General features: G+C 33.7%; 2 protein-coding genes across 3 annotated transcripts in view; one reads left to right on the forward strand and one right to left on the reverse strand.

The window, feature by feature from the left end:
* On the forward strand, positions 1-7,033 carry LOC132044226 (protein LIGHT-DEPENDENT SHORT HYPOCOTYLS 10-like). Of its 2 annotated transcripts, none has more exons than XM_059434720.1 (2): positions 1-677; positions 6,636-7,033. In XM_059434720.1, the coding sequence occupies exon 1, from the start codon at positions 102-104 to the stop codon at positions 669-671; it is 570 nt and encodes a 189-aa protein (XP_059290703.1). In that variant the 5' UTR covers positions 1-101; the 3' UTR covers positions 672-677; positions 6,636-7,033. The 2 variants fall into 2 exon arrangements, with proteins under 2 accessions (XP_059290703.1, XP_059290697.1); XM_059434714.1 differs by having other exon boundaries at positions 3-677; positions 6,647-7,033.
* Positions 6,761-20,705, reverse strand: part of LOC132047735 (epidermis-specific secreted glycoprotein EP1-like) — a 19,496-nt gene continuing 5,551 nt past the window's right edge. Inside the window, 2 exon segments of the mRNA XM_059438738.1 lie at positions 6,761-7,943; positions 7,946-8,653. Coding sequence (XP_059294721.1) covers positions 7,351-7,943; positions 7,946-8,653 — 1,301 coding nt within the window. The 3' untranslated portion in view covers positions 6,761-7,350.

The following is a 20,705-nucleotide window of genomic DNA, read 5'->3' on the forward strand; positions in this document are numbered from 1 at the left end:
TTTCCATCTTTTTTCTACAAACTGCACCCTTCCATTTTCTTTCCTTTCTTCAATACCCTCCTATCTAATTTTCTTTCCAAAAATAAAAAATAAAAAAAATCATGAATCCTTCAGCGATAGTCATGGCAAAGGAACTGCCTGCTGGATCTTCACGATCCAGCGGTGACCAGGTGCAGAATAATCCTGCACCGTTGAGTCGATACGAGTCACAAAAAAGGCGAGACTGGAACACTTTTGGACAGTACTTGAAGAATCAGAGACCACCAGTTGCACTGTCTCAGTGTAATTGCAACCATGTTCTAGAATTCCTTCGATACCTGGACCAGTTTGGGAAGACTAAGGTTCACTTACACGGGTGCGTGTTTTTCGGACAACCTGATCCACCAGCACCTTGTACTTGCCCACTAAGGCAGGCTTGGGGCAGCCTTGATGCTTTGATAGGGAGACTTAGAGCTGCTTATGAAGAAAACGGAGGCTCGCCAGAGAATAATCCGTTTGGGAATGGCGCGATTCGCCTTTATTTGAGAGAAGTAAAGGAGTGTCAAGCTAAGGCAAGAGGGATTCCTTATAAGAAGAAGAAGAAAAGGAAGCTTAATAATTCTATTAAGTCCATTGGTGCTGCTGCTACTGCTGCTGCTGATCAACACAAGAATTTGATGCAAGCTACCTGAATATGGGTAAGTATTTTTATTTGCTCTAGAGTCTGGTAAATTATACGTCCTTTGGTTAAATCATAAGGCTTTACTTCAATTTTGACGTATATCTCCCGACAGTATCCATATAAAACTATAACTCATAATGAATCAAGTAATTTGCTTAAATCCTTGAAGTTTCTTCTTGAAAAGTAAAATTTTATGGGAATTTAGAAAATTTAGTAATTACAAGGCATATTTATGATTGCCATAGGGTAACTATCAAGTTCATTTTTTAACATGAAAATCCGTAGAACCGTGCTTAAAACCCTGATCTTTATGGTCATAGTGAAGCAATTGAATTTGAGGAATAGTAGATATAAGAAAATCCCCTCTCTTTTATTACTCCTAATCTTTGGAGTATAGGGTATGAATAGTGCATAATCTAGTAACCTTATAAGAAATCTCTCTCATATTTCTTCCTTTCTCTCTCTCATATCATGTAAAACCAGTTTATAAATTTCATGGATGAGATTTTTTTCTTGTAAAATACGTTTCTTTTCAATAGTTCTTGGCCCTTAAAAGATTTGACAAGATTTTGTGTCTTAAATCTTAATGAGTAAACCATGTGATGTTACTATATAGTTGGAGTAATTTTGAAGTGGAAACAAAACTTATATTGTCTTGGACCATTTAAATTATATATAATTAATAGAATCTTCTGTACATCACCAACAAGCATATGTATAATCATTACTACAAAAAGTTCCAAACGAATATACAGATAGTATAAGCAGACACATAATGCTTGCCTTTTGTACGTAGGTTCTGGCAGTCTAGCCTTTTTGGTATTATTTGTCTGTAAATAGTCATATATGTTGGTGAAAAATATATTTTAGATCTACGTATAGTCCTTTTGTATTCGGAAACAGCCGTCCTACCTTGGTAGGAGTAAAGATACACTCTTACTCTTCTGCATTCCACGTTGTCATGATTTCACCAAGGTTGTTGTTGTTGTATAGTCCTTTTGTAGCTTGTTATGCTCCTTCTAAGGAGTGTCTCTCGCTTCTTCTTGATCTTTTAATGATCTTCTCCTGTGATAAGAGCATCCTAGATGTTCAAGATATATGATCTTTTGTAAACTTCGATTTTTCCCTCTGATTTCCAAGTAAACCTTTTCACTCGGACTTCTAAGTAAACGGCCTAATCACACCATTCTTCCATAAATTGTTTTTATTTTTGGGTGTATGGTACCCCGTATTGTGATCCAACTAGATTCGGGTTAGCACCGGAAAGTCCCAAATTAGTGGGTAAAACACTCCCTAACAAAAGGGACTCCATACCAGGGTCTCGCATCTAAAACCTCCGCTGAATCACCATAGAGTGACTAAGAAGTATTTATCACTCTGCCGCAACCGTGATTAGTCATTCTTACACAGATTATGAAGAGGCAAGGCACCATATATGTCTGATGTCCGTCCTCATATATCAATTGTTTCCCTTTTGAATTCCAATATAGAAGGTGTTCATTAACAAGCATAAACATTAAAGTTTTTTTTTTTCAAATTATTGATCTTAATTTATTGATATCTTTGTAAGTTAATTTTTTACTACGCAAGATCACTGCACAAATTAAGACACCATAAAAAGGTGAGACTAGACGCGTACATGTTCCTTCCTCCTTCAGTCCTACAACTCTCAGTTGGCACTAGCTTGCCTATGATTAAAAGAGAGGAGAGGACTTAGAGCCTATTTGGCCTAGCGGTTTTAAGGCTAAAAGCGTTTTTTTTTTTTTTTTTTTTTTTTTTTTGAGAAAAAAGCTTTTTTTTTTTAGATACTTGAGGTGTTTGGCCAATTAATAAAAAAATTTAAGCGAAGTAGCTTTTACGCACTGTTGGGAGAAAGGTAAAATTTCGAGTGCTTGAGAAAAGCAGAAGCAAAAATTATTTTTTTTCAAGACAAAAATATCCTTATCGTAACTACATATTTACCAAGTATATCCCCCTCATTAATCTATTAGGGATTAAATCATTGAGAATCCTCATGATGTATGAAGGATTCCACTTATTTTGTGTTGAATTTTAATTTGTGGAATGATTTTGAATTTTATTTGGGTTGTAGTATTTTAGTATATTTAAATTATCGTGTTGATATGTATCAATATTTTATATTTATTTATTTATGTATCATATTAATTAAAAAAAAATATTTACTTTTAAAATTTAATTAGTTAAGTAGAAACTTAATTAAAGTCTTTCATAATAGATATATTAAAATAATTTATCTTTGTAAAATAATTTTGATAGTAAACGTTATTGATATTTGTCCTTTTTCGTAATCTGACACTCAAAAGCACTTTTTTAAGAAGATTAGTCAAACACAATCTGTTTATTAAAAGCAGACAAAAATACTTTTCAAATGAATTATCCAAACACAAAGCGGTTCTCATCAAAAGCACTTTTTTGAAAAGCACTTCTCAAAATAAGCAGTTTTTAGCCGCTAGGCCAAACAGGTTATAACCCTGATTTTAAACAACTCATTTTCAACCTTTAGCTTATGGACATGTATTTCTAGACTTTTAAATAGTGATTTTACAATTTTACCCCCGATTTATATTAGAAAATGTCTTTAAAAGATTTGACATGATTACTTCTCATTCTCTATATATTACTAGTTCTTTTTCACCATTCAAATATAACTATTTCATTATGTTAATTATCTTATATGACGCAACCGAATAACCAAACCTAAAAAATCGAAGTAGAAAGAGAAAAATCGAACCAAACCAAACTTATTTTGGTTCGTATTGGATTGTACTTTTTAAAAACTGAACACCAAAAAACCGAAACCGTACAAAAAAATCGAATGCACGCCCCTAAGGATAAGACATGGAGTTTAAATTAAATTATTTTCTAACCTAGAAAGAGGGTCATTTTTTTTCTTAAACACATTAAAAAGGAAATAGGTTCACTTAACTTAATTTGAAACAACGAGAATAGTACAATTAGGTCTTTTAATTTTCTGAATCTGAATACATGTCTAAGACTGTTTGTTTTTTCAATATTGCAATGTATAAAATTTATTTGCGTTTAAAATAAGTGTGCACCTAGCCTTTTTCACACGCTTTTAGAAAATACTAACTCCTATATAGAAAGAGAAAAGATATTTTGACTAAATTACCCTTAACTAAATAATACCTCACTTATCTAAACAGGGATAACTCTGGAAGAACTTAATTAACTCCTTCTTAATTATGTAAGGGCACACTTATTTTGAAACAAACTAAAAGGTCAAGCGAACACTTATTTTGAACCAGAGGGAGTAATAAATATAAGATTCAATATATATATGGTGTTTGGTGGTGATGATTATAGATGGTGGCTAGGGACGGTGACGGACGCTGAATGCAATGGTGATTGTGGATGAGGATGGTGGTTGGCGGTGAAGATTGTATATGGTGACTAATGGTGGTGATAGTTGATTGTAGTGATTAACAGCGGGCTGGGTGCGCATGGTGAATTATGGTAGTTGATAATGGTGGTGTTACTGTACTAGCGGTAGTGTGAATGGATTGAATTGGTGAACTGTCATTTTTGTAAAAAAAAATTGAATAGAAATCTGAATAATATTAAGACTATATTACATATCTTAACCGTTGGGGTCTATTCAAACATATTAAGTGGTTGTAACATAAAAAAGACACAAACACTAATGATTAAGATCCAAATATAAAAATATAAACGAATTCAAGGAGAGTGTATGTCACTCTCCCATATGAGTGAAATCGGCGTTGGGGGGTAATTATTCCGTTTTAAATAAGTTTAGGGGGCTAATAGGGCCAGGGAAAGGTAAGGTGTGTCGTAGCAAATTCGGGTATAGTTCAGGGGGGTAATAGTGCCTTATCCCTTAAAACTTTCAGTAAGTTACAAATAAATTCATGTCTAAAGTGGGATAGGGCAATTTGTTGATAAAAAACGCTACATTCATAAATGTTTCAGACCATTAGAAACAAAGAGAAATAATTTGCATTTGAAAGAAGAGTAAGTCTAGTCTCAGCAATAGACACAAATATTTTGTTTTGGAGTATGATCACAGACAAGATATTTGCCTCTTAATTTCACATTGAGTTAAATGATGGAAGTTAAAAGGTAAACTCAAATGAATTATAAAGTTGTGACCACTAAAACTCACCTCCTCCATCACATTGAAAACTTTTGATCTTCCTCTCGGAAATTGATTCTTTATGAGCTTTTCAAAATTCATAGATATTGCAAAAAACATTAGTTTCGTTTTAAGGAAAAAGTTAAGTAAATCTTGTACAAATTGCAATCATTCATAAAAATAACATAGTACTTTATGTTACGAGATGATGCAACATAAGCATGTTCCCATAAATCAGAATATATTTTCCTCAAGGCTACATCTTCCAATTTATTAGTGCTAGGGAAGTTATTTACAACTTATTTTCAATTGAAATTTTCACACCCGAAAGAGATTATATTCCAACTATTAATATTGATAAATTTATTTGAACGCAAAACATAAAATTCTTGAACTAGCTAGATATTTTAATCTTTAATGCTAGATTGGATCTGTTCCCTTTCTAGTATACAACCGTTAGAGCTTCCATACAGGTTTAATCCAAAGCATAGACGTTGCTCTTCATCTTCTATTCGAGTTCTAAATCTTTTAAGGTCCATAATCTTTTTCTCTCATTTCAAACATATCCAAACGTATCCAACGGAATTCTCCTAGCATAATTGTTCTTAGGGTTTTATATTTTTTTTCAAAGTCCTCTTGCAAAACTTATGACCTAGCTATATATCTTCATCAAACCGTTTGAGTACAACTGTGAGCCTATCATAAATTTCTCTAAATTCTTTAATCTAGTCTTCCACGGTTTAGTTCCCAGCTTAATGGTTTGTAAATATTGCTTCAAGAAGATTTCTTTGTCCTCGCTATCATTGAGCTTTCATCCTTGAGATATTATTATGCTTGTTTAGCAGTCAAACAACCAACAATGAAAAACTGACTCCTCTGTTATTGTTCTAGAGATCAACTTCAAATAAGCATATTTTGTTCTTCCCATTCAACGAATTTGGGATTTGGTGTGATCTTACCTTTGTCGTCTTAGGGTGTATAACGAGTGAGTCATTTGTCACAAAATGGCAAGGTTTGTGCAATCAATTGGTGCAAAGATGAGGGAGATAAAGCTACTAGTTGTATTCGTGAAAGACGTACTTTTTCAGGATTATTTTTATCTGAAGTCTAGAATCTGATACTGTAAAAAAACATTTATGAATCTATAGAACCAAAGATGTCTTCAATGTGAAGAGATGAAGAAGAAAAGTATATTCTACTTCATTGCTTCAGATGTGCACAACAGATTTTTTATTTATTTGACTAGGACTTGACCAGTTTTAGATGAATCCTAAATAGGTTAATACTCTTCAAACTATATCCAGTATTTGTATAGATATAGCTTATCTCATTTGACAAGGACTTGGCTAGTCATCCACCATCTAAACCTTACGTATGGTTAATAATTAATGCATATGCTCCTGTCAATTTATCATTTAACCAGGTAAATTAACAGTACTCCTTATTTAGTGTATGTAGACATTTGCTGCGAATAAATATTTGCCTAGGGGCATGCAGATTAATCTTAGAGTCGTATAGTATAGGAGTATTTCTTTACTTTATATCTTGACAGCTGAAACTTATCTCATTATTGATGAAACAATATGCATGTAACCTACTCATTTTTCATTTCTCTGATAGCTTATATAGACATATAGAGCAGACGTTCTTGACCTACCTAGCTAGATTCCATTCCACTGATTCATATATAAAGGCAACCCTAAAGCTAGGCTAGATTATTGACTAACAAATATTGATGTACCATTACTTTTTCATGGATAATTTTAATCATTCAATTAATGTCGAAGTGCTTGAAGTTTTTAATTCTTTTCTTCGGGATAATCCTTAGTTTATGCTAACCAGATTCATTGCAGATATACTAGGGTGGTCACAATCGGATGAATCTTAGATAAGAAGATGTTGCTGCCTACCACAAGACAAATATCTACCTCATGAATACTAGCTAGCTAGCTGGCTGGCTGGCTAGGTTTATTTCTTATTAGTAGGTTATTAAGTTATATATACTGAAGTCTTAATTAGTCTTAAATAATTTAGTTAGATAATCAGTTTCTGTCAATGAAATAACTGTCTTTTGGAAATTTGTGAAGCGAGTTTTCCACTGCTTAATTACTGCTGTAAATTAAATTAATTACTCCCCAGCTACTACACTGGGCATCAATTATATTTCCGCAGTAGTCATGATAGTTGTAGTATTTCAGCACTTGGTTATATAAAGTAAGCCACTATTTAGTCCATGTTATTCATATAGTGTCTCTTTTGTTTTTTTGCTTAAAAGGTTATTCTTCTTTCTTCCTTTCTTTTCTTTTTAATCCTTTTGTGTCTCTGTAGTATGTATCAGCAGAGGATTTATTCCAAATGGTCAAGAAAGACTTTGCAGTTATGACTTATGATCGTATTAAATTACAGGTGGATTTCAAACTTACTCTCTGGTCCGGATTAACAAAATCTGGCATGCTAAAGCTTTTATTATTTATAATCTTTTTGTCAAAATCACATTAAAAGTAAATTAACAGGGAAAATTTTTGCTTAATATAAATACAATCAGTTATAACTTCATCTACTTTGAGATCTTGATGTAGCCAACATGGGAGGAATTTTCCATTTTAACCAAAGCTCCAAGCTCGGGTACAACCAAGCACTTTGATGACTCCTCTCTATAGAAAAAGCCCACGCACTTGCAATCTTTATTGCACCTATTTTTGCATTCACTTAGTTTCATAGGTCCAGTACCTTCATTATAATCACTAGTGAAATGTTCAACTCCTTCAACCTTGTAATAGTCCACCTTCGATCCTCCCCTGCATGGTGGCAAATTTGGTGGTGCACAACCCTTGCTCCACCCAACCAAGCCTCGAGGGCTCGGACACGCCACACACTGGCTGTCCTCGCAAACGCCCAATGATCCACACCTCCTCGGGAGCTTGCATTCGCTTTTCCCATCGTTGCCCCTATTGAAAAGTTGATATGTGATCTCCCATGCCCGCCAATCAACATTTGGTTCATAAGTGTACATTCTTAGATTACCATCCATGTCAACTCTAAACATAGTGTATGTGCTATTGTATTTGGGCCTAGTAAAAATGGATGTGCCAGAGCTAGGAGAATTTGTCATGTTAAACCCAAATCCTAACTCAAAAGCATGGTTTGCACCATATTCTGACTCACAATAGAATCAAAGTTAGCTAAAGAGCCTTTCCCATTGCCATAATCGTCTGATTTGAAGTATGGCAAAGGCCTTTGTGAATTTACACTTCCATAATACATGGCCCAATGTCTCCCTTCCAGGACAAAGCTATAAGGCCCATCAACAGGTTCTTTGCTAGATTTTCGACTAACAAGCCTAGATGGGCCTTTAGCCCTTAAAGCTTGACCCACCAAAAGTGTATCAGTTGGGTGTTCAAAACTTTGCCAAACAAATCTATCATTTTTATCATGTAAAACCAAGTTACCATTATGCAAGAGTTTTAGCCCTGTCACACCCTTGTTGGCAGTATTGGTATGCCAAGCTACCGTGCCATCGACATCAGTTAGTTTCAAATTCCCATCCGCACCAAAGGTTAGAGTGGCGTTTTCTCGAACAGGCTTGCCACGATTAGCCTCCCATACCCATCGCATAACGGATTCAGATCTTCGATGGCCCATTCGTAGCCCAAGGATAAAGGCATTTGGGGTAGAATTAAAGAAACAAAGTGTAAAGGGGAAGTTGACAATGTTTAAGGTACGATAATCTGCACTGTATTCAACAGAATATTCGCCGAATGAGCCTTCATTGATGTATTTGAAGGTTTTGGCAGGCGGAACATTGGCTGAAGTTGCAATGAATAGGGAACAAAGTGTGATTACAAGTAGGGGTGTACAAACTAAACCGACAAACCGCACCAAATCGATAAATCGAGTCAAACCGAGAAAAAAACCCGACTTGTGATTTGGTTTGACTTGGTTTGGTGTTGGAAAAAAAATCCGACCATAATTTTAACCGATTATATTAGCTTTTGTTAAATATTTTAATACAATGTCATCACTCTTCTCACATTTTGTGTTATTTTCTTAAGAAACACCTTAATTATATAATTGTATCTTACTAGGACTAAATAAATATTTAAAGTAAAAGTTATATGTTTTGTATCAAGACTATTCCAAAAAAAAAACCGAAAAATCCGAGAAAACCGAACAACCCGAGAAAATCAGGGCCGAAAACCCGAATTTTATTGGTTTGGTTTGGTGTATAAATTTTAAAACCCGACGCAATTGGTTTGGTTTGGTGTTTAAAAAATCTGAACCAACCCGGTCCATGTACACCCCTAATTACAAGCGAAGAAGAATAGGAAGTCATTGTTTTGGTTTTGTGAATGAGAACAAGATTGAGTTGCTAGATAAGTTAATGACTTACTATATATATAACAAGAAACCAAAATAATATGAAGAGACATCCATTTTTTTTTATGTCTTATGCTCTCTTATCCAGTGGATCAATATATCCTGTTTTTGACAAAGCATTTGTTGACTCTGACAAATTCATCATTGTTCAAACTTAAACAACACACTTTTGAATCCACTTTCTTTTGACAAATGGGTTTTGACTTTTCGGTCTAGTCAATGAAACCATGACCCATAACCTTTTATCATTTAAAAAAATCCTTAATGGAAGAATATTTATGGCTATAGTTCTGAAAGGCTTGAAGCACATGTGAGGTTTTTGCCGAAAATATACTATCAGAGTTGGATCTACTAAAGAAGCATCCACTCATAGTTGACATTTACATGTACGACTAGTCATGGATGTAATGCATTACGTCTTTATTGGGTAACTTAGGAGTAATTAGTTGGATGACATTAATGATCAATTTAAGATGGAGTTCATGACCCATGCTGTTGATGTATTCGTCCCATTTCTCTACAATAAAGATCCAATTTTTCTTAATTCTTTTAACAGTGATATATGTAGGTTTAAGAAGCCAAAACAAGAGTGGAAGACTCATCTAACTCAAGGTGGATTCAAACGTTTTTCCTCCATTTTATTTGTGCAGAATTTAGAAACATAGCCAACCCTACGAGTATTTGTCTCTATATTTAAAGTTGTCCTCTAATTATAAGTCTAGTCTGTGGTACGCTCTGCCATCAAATATTAGCTGTGGAAGCTTTTAGTGAATTTTCTGTACGTCATTTGGTTGGTGAAGGGATGCTGTTGCATGTAGATTAGAGAACTTTAATGAGAGTGGTCCCCTAGAGAGAATTACCGAAGGCATGGCAGTGAGTTAAGGGGGCAAATGAAAACAGAGCTTCAAATGGCACTGCATAATTATGGCAAAATCAATGCTGCTATGAGGATGGTGTACTTCTGGACATCATTTATGCTACCTTATGACATTATCTGGGCTTTGGCTGTGTATCTCGGCTGTGGCAAAATTAGCTTTTAAAAATATGACCAGTCAGAGTTTGGATGGTTTAATGACACCATCCATTTTACGGATCATTGACACTATTGTCCCTATTTTGTGCTGGTCTTTAATTTTTGGCCCTTATAACAAAACAACTTTTTCGGGGGCATAAGTTAATATTTTCGTATCATAATATCCCACAAGTTATGCGCTGCGCCCTTAAAGAACTTATGTCCTCTAAGCATAAATTCAAATGCTAAGAACAAAAATTAAAGACGAGCCCATTGAAGGATAAAACTGCAATTTTTTTCATTTTTACCTGTCCAATAAGCCTAGCTAAAAGTTGGGCTGATATGTAGCCCAAATTGGCCGTGAAAAAACTTGTTAATTTTTTTTTTTATTTGATATGTTAGTATATAGTTATGATAAAAAAAAATAGGTAATTAAGCAAATTATATATAAAAAAATAAAAAAACTTGGTTAGAGTTGAGCGGATTGGGCCATAATCCATTGTTTAGACCATTTGGATGTCCATTTCAGCCCAAATAATCTTTGGACGGGTCAATAACTCATCCATTTAGGAGGTGAATCTATTTTAATCTACCCAAATTCAGCTCATGGCCCCATTTGACGCTCATAATCACTATTCATATATTCTTAAGACTCCTATTTGAGAGACTTAGCAAATAAAAATTTACCTCCCCACCCCCCCGCGCCTCAGTTTGAGAGGAGTGGAGAGGACAGGGAAAGGCGATTAGTTTCATTTTCATTATATTTATTTCTACTGCTAATCTGTCTGCACATATTTATACAGACAGAAAGACATTGAACATGTAGGTATTAATTATATACAATATTAACTCCACCTGCTAAGAACTACTAGTAACTAAGGGCCACAATAAAATGGAGGTCATATATGTATGCCACGTGTTTTGGAGAAATTACTTATGATCACGTACGTCTTTCTGCACTTTTGGGTAAAGGAAGCCATCATTTATTCTTTTCTGTATTATTATGTCTACGTACAGATTCATGATAATCATGTTTATAGCAATTTCTTCAACGTATTCTGGAAAAGAAAATACTAGTAGTAGTTTTTAATGTCTACAGTCACAGTGATCTCACTTTCACACTGTCGTATACAAAAATATATATCAGTCGAGATCGAATTATTAGTCACATATATAATTCCACGACATTGTAGTGACATTAAATTATAGAAAACTTGTGCATTTGTAAGTTGATGAAGTTAGTTGATCACGTATAACGTGAAGTCCAATAAAACATGAGGAATTTTATAAACTTGCCAACTAATCTAGCTATTCAAAAAAAAAGAAAAAAAAAGAAAGAGTAGTTGAATAAATTTTAGTAACCAAAGATTAAAAAGGAAAAAAAGGTAGTACAATTTTGATATTATAAATCAAAGGGCCTATTGGAGTCTACTCAGGGGAGTAGGGGGAGAAGAAGACAATTTCAATTAGATATATCAATGGGCCTATATTTGTACCCTCAGTACTGTGTCATGGCCCAGGGGGTTAGTACGGAGTACTATTAGGATAAAACCCTACGAAAAAAGATTTTCAAAACTAGCTAGTGCGTTTCCTATGACGAAAAAATAAATTTATGAAATTAATTTTCTAGTGTTTAGTTACTTTGAGTTGCTAAAAATATTTTCTACCAGATTAAAGAAATACTTTTCATCACTTAACTGTGAAAGTCGTTTTTCTTTACAAGTAGAACGTCAACTTTTTTTTTTCTTTTTCTATTCACTTGCTTCAACCAAAATTGTTTTTGACTTTTATACTAAAAGATACCATCAAACATTGTTTTCAAATCCCATCTCCTCTAGTTAACCAAAAAAAAAAAAAACATTGTTTTCAAATCATATTTTTTTAATCTGATGCGATTATCCTACATGACATATATACTTTTGTCTCCAACTAATTGTGCTCTAGACCTGTTTAATGAAAAACCTTTTTCACGAAAAATAACACATCCTAGCTAATATTTGCTTATTTCTCGACAATGTTCTTTCATTTACATTTTTTACTTTTTAATAGAAAATTTGGCTCAAATTAGCAATTCCACTCTGATCATTTCACATGAATGAATTTCCTGCGTACTACTTTGTAATAATTAAGGAAACACAATCACTATTGCAAGGTTGTAAATGAAAGTGACCACTCACAGAGGAGCTAAAGACAATGTCAAAAGCTCTTACACAAATGAAGATCAGGAAATAAAATGCGTTAATGCAGCTTAGTTTCTACAGAAAATACAAAGACTATTTATTACTGCTATGATAGAAAAACGACTAATGGTCAAAATAAAACTATCGATTGTACTACTTATTACTGAATTCATGGCTTGGCAGGCAGAGAAATTCATTGTTGGGTTGTTGTCTCTGTACCCTAAACGAATGTTGGTCCATCCTCTGATCCTCATGTAAGAAATCCTCATGTAAGAAATGAAAAATCTATTAAACACTACTGTCCAAAATTATATGACGGCCGGTTCTTTTTATTCAGATTAAAAAGAATGATATTTTTATATTTAATAATAATTTAATTTTAAACTTCTTATTTTATTTTGAATAAAATGATTTATTATCATACAAATATTTATATCTTATTTTAGATTACAAATTTCAAAAACATTGTGTTTATTTTTAAGCTTTATATTCAGTCAAATACCTTCACGTGAGATAGAGGAGTAATATTTACTCACCTATTGATAACAAAACTATCTAGAGAAACTACATCTCATATCCGCAAACCCGGTTGGATATTAATTTTTTTCTTTTCCTCAAAAAAAGATTTCAACATATAGTTGGATTGATTTTTGAAAATTTTCTTGAAAATGAGTTTCAATTTGAATTAGGAATTTTGACCAAAAAAAAATCCACTCACAAAATTTCTACCTTTTTTCAAATTAATTAAATACATTATCCAACACACAACTTCAATTTCTAAATACCATTTTTCAACTTTTTTTTTTTCAAATATCAGTATTTTCTATGTTTAAATACAACAGAAATCTAATAACCTTAAATGACCCTTTGGCCATAAGAATTATTTACTTTTTTTACGGAATTTTTTTTCATTTTTTTCAAAAATTAGTGTTGGGCATGAAAAAAGAAAAACTTGTTTTTCACAATCAAAATCTTGTTGAAAAAGTACATTTCAATAAAAAATACTATTTACAAAAACTAAAACGAAACATAATTCCAACTCCAAAATTTCAAAAAAAAATGATTTTTTTTTTATTTCAATGGCCAAACGCCTACTAAAGAAGATAAAGAAGTCAGAAGATTAGAGTCCTGAAACTATCTGGCACTCATGGAGTAGAGTGCTAGACCTCTAGGCTCTAGGTTTAACCAATTCCTTTTGTTTGGCTGTACAAAGAAATGAGATATATGAGTTTTATTGTACTAACATTGGAAAAGAAAGTAATGATAAATAAATGTATAGTGCCTTTCATTATATTTTTCTTGGATCTCATCATGCAGACAGCGATCATCTATCTGAACTTATGTATATTATTATTGTTTGGATTTACTTTTGATGTTTAATTAATTCGCAAAACAATGTTAGTGTCTGAATCCTAATCTTTTAACCTACAATTGCTTTAAAGATAAATTGAATACCATGTGCTACTACTCTTTATATTTAGTTTTAGATTTATCCCATATTTTTTCCTTTTCTTTTTATGGTAGTAGTAGGGACCAATTTTGAGCTCTCAATAATTACCCAAACATATAAGTAGCAATAAGAAAATGTAGATAGACGACCCCGTACTGTAACATAATCAAGCTATATCATGGAGACAGCAAGTACAATTTTGAAAATGCACTTATAAAGTTTGCTTTTCGGGATTTGCCTTCAAGGGGTGATGTAGCCTAATCAAGTATACATTAAAAATCATAAGGTCTCAAATTTTGATGGGCAGAAATTCGATCATCACGTATTGTGAGGTAATAAGTCACCTTAAACAAAATTAGTCGAATTGGCGTTAAACTTTTCAGACACCTTAATTATATATTAAAAAAAACGCAAGAGTCTGAAGAACGTCAAAGTTTATGGTTTAAGCCTTAAGGTGTTACACTTTTTCATCTTTTTAACGTCAAACCTACTAAGTACTAACAAGAAGTAAAAGAAGGAAAAACTAGAAAGAGTTTGGTCATCAATCTTTTCGTTTGAACTAAGTGGTTGTAGCCTTTGGAATATTTTGGGGCCCTTGACCTTTATGTAAATGAAAATGACTTGAGGAGAAAAGTTCAATAATTATTACTTAAAATTTATTTAATTTTTTGGAAAAGAGAAAATATTTATTATTAGTTGAAGTTAGCGCCACCTAAGATTCCGAACGGCTAAATTAAGTTACTAATTACAGCAGCCAATGAATGATATATTTATTAGTCGAATATAGATTTATAGATTATTAGTTGAAGTCAACCATATCTACTGACATGAAGATGCCCGCTGTTTCTATTTTTAATTTTTTTAGTCAAGGAAATTGTGTTGTTAGATCTACTAAATAGTAAATTTACTAAATCTTGGATTTTGGAAAAGGTTAAATTAGATGCGGGACTTACATATATTTTATTCTTTTAGGGGTCGTTTGGTAGGTAGCCAAAATTATCCCGCGATTAATTTATCTCACCTTTTAGGATTATTTTATCACATCTTTCAAATGGGATAAAATAATCCCAACTTTAGTGGGATAAGGTGGGATATCCCACCCTTGGGATTATGTTTCATTTTGTACCGTGTTTGGTAGGAGTATAAATTTAGTCTAGCTAAATTTATACCTCCTACCAAACACTGACTTAAAAATTAGCGTTGGGATATCCCAAAGATATACCATACGCACCAAACGACCCCTTAGGGGTCGTTTGTGATAATGGAAATTATCCCGGAATTATAATCTCCGGACTAATTTATTCCATCTATTGGGATTATTTTATACCATCTAAAAAATGGTATAAAATAATTCCAGCATAAGTGAGATAAGAAGGTATAAGCTGGGATATCCCAACACTAATTTTTTTACCATGTTTGGTAGAAGGTATAAATTTATCCCAGAATAAATTTATATCTTATACCAAACATGATATAAAAATTAGTGCTGGAATATCCCAACTTATATCTTCTACCAAATGACCCCTTAGAGTTTGGACAAGAGAAAGAGCACAAGATCTAAGCAGAATCCACATGATTGACTGTAATTCTTGTTTCTTTTCTTGATGAGAAAGTTGAAGACTATGATTTAATTGTGCCTGGGTAACTTAAACTTGGAAAAGTTTTTTGACAAAATGATTTCTAAAACCTATTTCGATTATTGCTTTAAATGATTGTGTGATGAGAAGTTTCATTTATGGACTAGTAAAAAGTTGCATTTAATATATATTTTTTTTTTTAACCAAGTAGAGCTTACTCTTAAAAAAAAAAAAGACTGATACTTCCGAACCTAGAGTGTTTTTGAAGAAGCAAAATAAATTTGTCTACCAAATATGCCTCTCCTGCTGTTATTTTATTTTTAAGCAAACATGGGAAAAGCAGATATTAAACACTTTAAATACTTTTTGTCGTCTAGATGTCTTAATCTTTAGGAAGAAGTTTCTAATATTGTGCTGCTCTAATATTATTCCTATTGTTGAGCTTATAAGTGAATATATTTTCCCTCATTCTTTTAGAATTCCTGTCCCATCACCTCATTCTTTCTACTCATTTGACCATCGTTTTTGACATTAAACAGATCATTGATAATTTTTTTCTTCCTGAAAGAGAATATTTAACTTGCATAAACTTCTTAAAGAACAAAAGAAGCATCCTTTATATGAATTATCTGATTGAAAACAAGAAAATAGGTATAGCCAAACTTTTTAACTTTCAAAGTTGTGTCATCATCTAGCAGTTTCATCGTGTTTTGCTGAGTCTGTGGTCTTAACAAATAAATTCAAAATAAATTTTGTTAAAATTATTTTAGTTGATAACTGTAATAATTAGGCCAACTTAATAATTTAAGTGTCATAACTCGTGTTGCACTTCTCCTAGATTGTAATGACTGTTTTGAGGTATCAATTAATTATCACTTATTAACAAAAAAATCGTGCCGTATTATTACCTCCGATGTTATTGATATAAAATAATTATAGAGAAGTTTGCCATATCGACGAAAAGTACTTCACATACATATGTTTGTTCGATATAGAAAATATTAAGAAAATAAAATATATAAGCTTAGTGTATGAATAAAAATAAAAAGCAGAACAATATAGATTTAATGTGAACAAATAATTATCAACAAAAATAATGGCTTAAAGCGAAAATCCTATGATGCATAAGAAAATTGAAAATCAGAAAATACCTTTTACTTTTTAATTAATAGCACTTAGAAAAAGAAAACTACGTATATTTTTATTATTAGTATTTAAATAAAGGTGCCGTGACCTACCAGACACGGCGGAATAAACAAACACTTATGGGAACCCCAATTACTTTCCCACTGTTCAAATAATCAATAGATGAAGGGCAACATTGTCATTTCAAATCTGCTCATCTCCACCATTTCCGGACACTGAAAATCTGACTCGAGATTATGTGTCCTCGACCATAATTAAAATTCCAATTTACCCCCTCAATTAAAACTGAGTGTCACGATTACTCCTACAATATTTTCATTATAAAAACACCCTTGAGGAAGTATTTCATATCTCCCTTCAACATAATAGTACATAAATTTGGCAAGTTATCCTAATAAAATGAGAACTTTATGTTCAAATTTGTAGGTTTCATGCAGATACAATGTACTTCATACTCTTTTTTGTTTGACGGTTAAAACGTTATTTTAGTTTTTTTTGTTAAAGTGCATTTTGATATACTAATTTTGAATTTCTGAATAATATTTTTATTGAGATGAAAAATGTAAAATAAATAACACTACCAATGGCAGAAAAAATGAATAAATGACATCTTTTACCCCTTTACAATTTGAATAGAACAGAGTGATTTTTTAAGATCCAGAAAAAATGATCGATGATCAATTATGTTTCATATATTATCCTTCGAGTACTCATACTTTTACATAAATCTACATAATACAATTTGTATATATTCTTTTTCTTTCTAAACTGCTCAGCAGTATTATTTTGTCAATCTTTTGTTCACTTCAACTTTTAACTTTTTTTAAAAAGAATTATACATGATGGAGAAGAAGGAAATCACAAATTGAGAAAAGCATCATGAAGTGTAAGTTCTGATAGCTAATCAATTTATCGCTTGAAAGTTTAAATTCAAACAATATGGGCGAAGGTTAAAAAAAAAAAAAAAAAAAGGAAAGGAAAAGGGTCAAATATACCCCTGAACTTTGGAAAATAATTCATCAATACCCTTCGTTATATTATTCGGCCAATTATGCCCTTATCGTTATACTTTGGATTCAAATATACCCTTCTTTTATATTTTAAGTCTAAATATATCCTTTCTCTGTTAAAATTGTCCAAGCTGGATATTAGATATGACGTGGCACTAACAACTCGATGAGGTGGTACCACATGGCATGCCACCTCACCATCCCAACCCATTTTACCCCTCTGTTCCCCCTTCTTCTTCCACAACTACCATCTCCTCCCCTCCACAGCTTTTGCAACCATTAGCACCACCACACTACCCAAATGATTAGGATTCCTCTTGATTATTGAAAGACCTATCTGAATTGTCCATTGATCTTATCTTTAATCCTCCGTATCAAAACTACAACTACAAAGGAATATACACTGCAACTTAGATCTTATACCACTTCAACAGACCTTCTGCAACTCCTCCTTGTTCGCCCCACAAAAAATATTCAATTCGCAGATATCATATATCACTGAACTCTTCAAAAAAGAAACAATATTCCAACTTTTCTTTATAGTACTTGAGCTCAAACAAGCAAATAAAGAACAAACAACCTTAAAGTTTCTCGGTTTTTTCAGTTTCCCGACTTTCAACAACCGTAATCCACTGAAAACTGAAAAGGGTAAGAATAGAAGAGACAGAGGAGAGAAATTTATATTTAGCTTTCTTTTTTTTGTCTCTCGTCACACCCCTACCCCCCGAGTAGGGTGTGATGGGCACCCGACCCCTACTTAGGGCCGAGCGAACCCGGCCCGACTAACGTAACACTCTTAACCATACGGCCCACAAAACATCACATACGTACGTAATGAAAATTTTCGTAATACAAACATACCTTTCGGTTTTTTTTTTTTTTTTCAACCCAAATAAAATCGCAATATAAGGCATAACGATCTTCGGCTTATATAGCCGCTTGCCAAACACATCGGTAACATAATACATACAAACACACCGGCCACGTAGCCGCTTACACAAAACGACCCGACGTATCATACACTCGACTTTTGTCTCGCAAAGTCTCTATCATAACTTCGAACACCATACAAGCACTCGACACGGCAAAAGACTCCGAAGGAAATGGAGCTCGCCAATCCACCGAGCCTCTTCGCTAACATCTCCGACTCATCCGTGGGTACCGCGTGGCACGAAACGCAGCCCCCGAAGAAAGGGGTCGCACGAAATATGTACCGAGTATGTAAAGCATAGCATACATCAAACGAGGTCATAACTAAAGTAGGAAGTACAGAAAGTGAAGTCGTAATAACACAACTATCTAAGTACTTACATCCGACACACACGAATCATGCATACTCATACCGAACGCATCGTAATCACGTCATATGGAATGACAAGAACCGATGTGGGATCTCCGCCTCATCATCGGTGATCAAACTCATCATCGGAGAACAAACTCATCACACATCATCACATATCAAATGCGGTCCATAGACCGGCGGACGAACGTGGTCGCCACCCTATCCGGCGCCACAACACAAGCATAACTCCGTGTTTACAAATCTCCGTATCCCCGAACACAACACATCATCACAATACATCATAAGCCATATCACAAGATAACTCCATAAACGGAACCCGGCCCTATGGCGAGGTCTCGGAACCGTAACACAAACATAACTCCAGAGTACATCATAGTGCGCACGATCATATACCGGCCCGGGATCCGGTGAAAGAGGTAACACAAAACGCACGAACAGATCGTAAGTAACCACACGCACATCAGACATCATCACAGACTCAACCGAATAATCAAAACGAACCCCTTTTTTTTGAAAATCCAAAACCATAGTCAAAACTAGTTTTCTCCCGAATCTCGCTCGGGGCATGTCAAACCGAACTTTAGAAACCATTGTTACGCGTCAAAATTATAGGCGTAAAATCTTTATTTCCAACTCGACAGAAAAATAGATAATCATAGTGAAGAAAATGTTAAATTTTCCGAAAAATCCATAAAGGTAGCATAGAAAGGCCGCGGGCCCCACGGACGGGTGCCGACCCCCGTCCGAGCCCGACTACGAGGGGTAGGGGAGAGTGATGTCTTATAAACTTACATATTATGTTTTAGGGCGTTTCGAGGTCGTATGCAAAAGTTACGGACGTTTGAAGTTTCGAAGTCGTTTAAGAACAAGTTTCTTTTGAAAACAAAATTCTTTTGAAAATAGAATTCTTTTGAAACCTTAAAAGTTCAATCCTACAAAAGACATAAGGGTCATAACTCAGCCGCGTTAAAGATACGAACACCAAGGAACTTATACGAATTGCTTACACAACGTTCCAAACTCAACCATATCGAAGACGTACAAACCACAGCTTGACTATACTAAGGATGCCAACAGCACAAGCAAATACGATTCACAAACATACTTGAATTTTACGAATGGAATTACCCCGAGGCACATATTATGTCATACCTTAATTTCGTCTAAGACATGCCAAAAAGAAAAAGAAGGGTAAGCTTCACATACCTCGGTCGTCTTCCTACGCTAATCCAAACTCAAGTCTCGTCTTCTCAAGATCTACAACAACATCAATAGGCATCGAACATTAGTCATACGCACTAAAGAATCCAATTCCAAACCATTACTTTTTCTACGAAATTTTGGGCAAAGACTTCCCCTATAACTTGAACGCCCCCGAGAATTTAACTCGGCCAAATCTTCAACAACAATACCAACAACCATTCCAACAACATCAATAAGTAATTTCAAACGCATTCTAGCACTAACAAGTCGTTCCCACATTCTTTGATAACATTCCAATTATATTCAACTTAACTACATATTTCCAAACTAATATCAACAATCGCATATTCAAATAACAATTCAAACCTTTCAAACACAAGTCAATAACATTTCCAACAATCCACAAAAATTATTCAACAACCCAAATAATATGCCAAGCCACCCGAAACCACCCATTTCCATAGGGACATCAACAATACGTTTCATTCTTCCAATTTCGTCAACGACACCAACACTCCACACATTTAACAACATTATAACCATAAATATAGGGAAGCATATTTAATTCACATTAGCTAGCAAAACAGCCCGCACAACTATAGCTTCGACTTGTAGCATTAAAACTTCATTCTACATCATATAATTCACAACGAC

This window comes from Lycium ferocissimum, chromosome 2, assembly GCF_029784015.1.
Source record: "Lycium ferocissimum isolate CSIRO_LF1 chromosome 2, AGI_CSIRO_Lferr_CH_V1, whole genome shotgun sequence".
In the NCBI taxonomy this organism is placed as follows: domain Eukaryota; kingdom Viridiplantae; phylum Streptophyta; class Magnoliopsida; order Solanales; family Solanaceae; genus Lycium; species Lycium ferocissimum.

What these genes read in the sequence shown, in the direction of transcription:
- LOC132044226 (XM_059434720.1), top strand. Translation starts at nt 102, where the DNA reads ATGAATCCTTCAGCGATAGTCATGGCAAAGGAACTGCCTGCTGGATCT.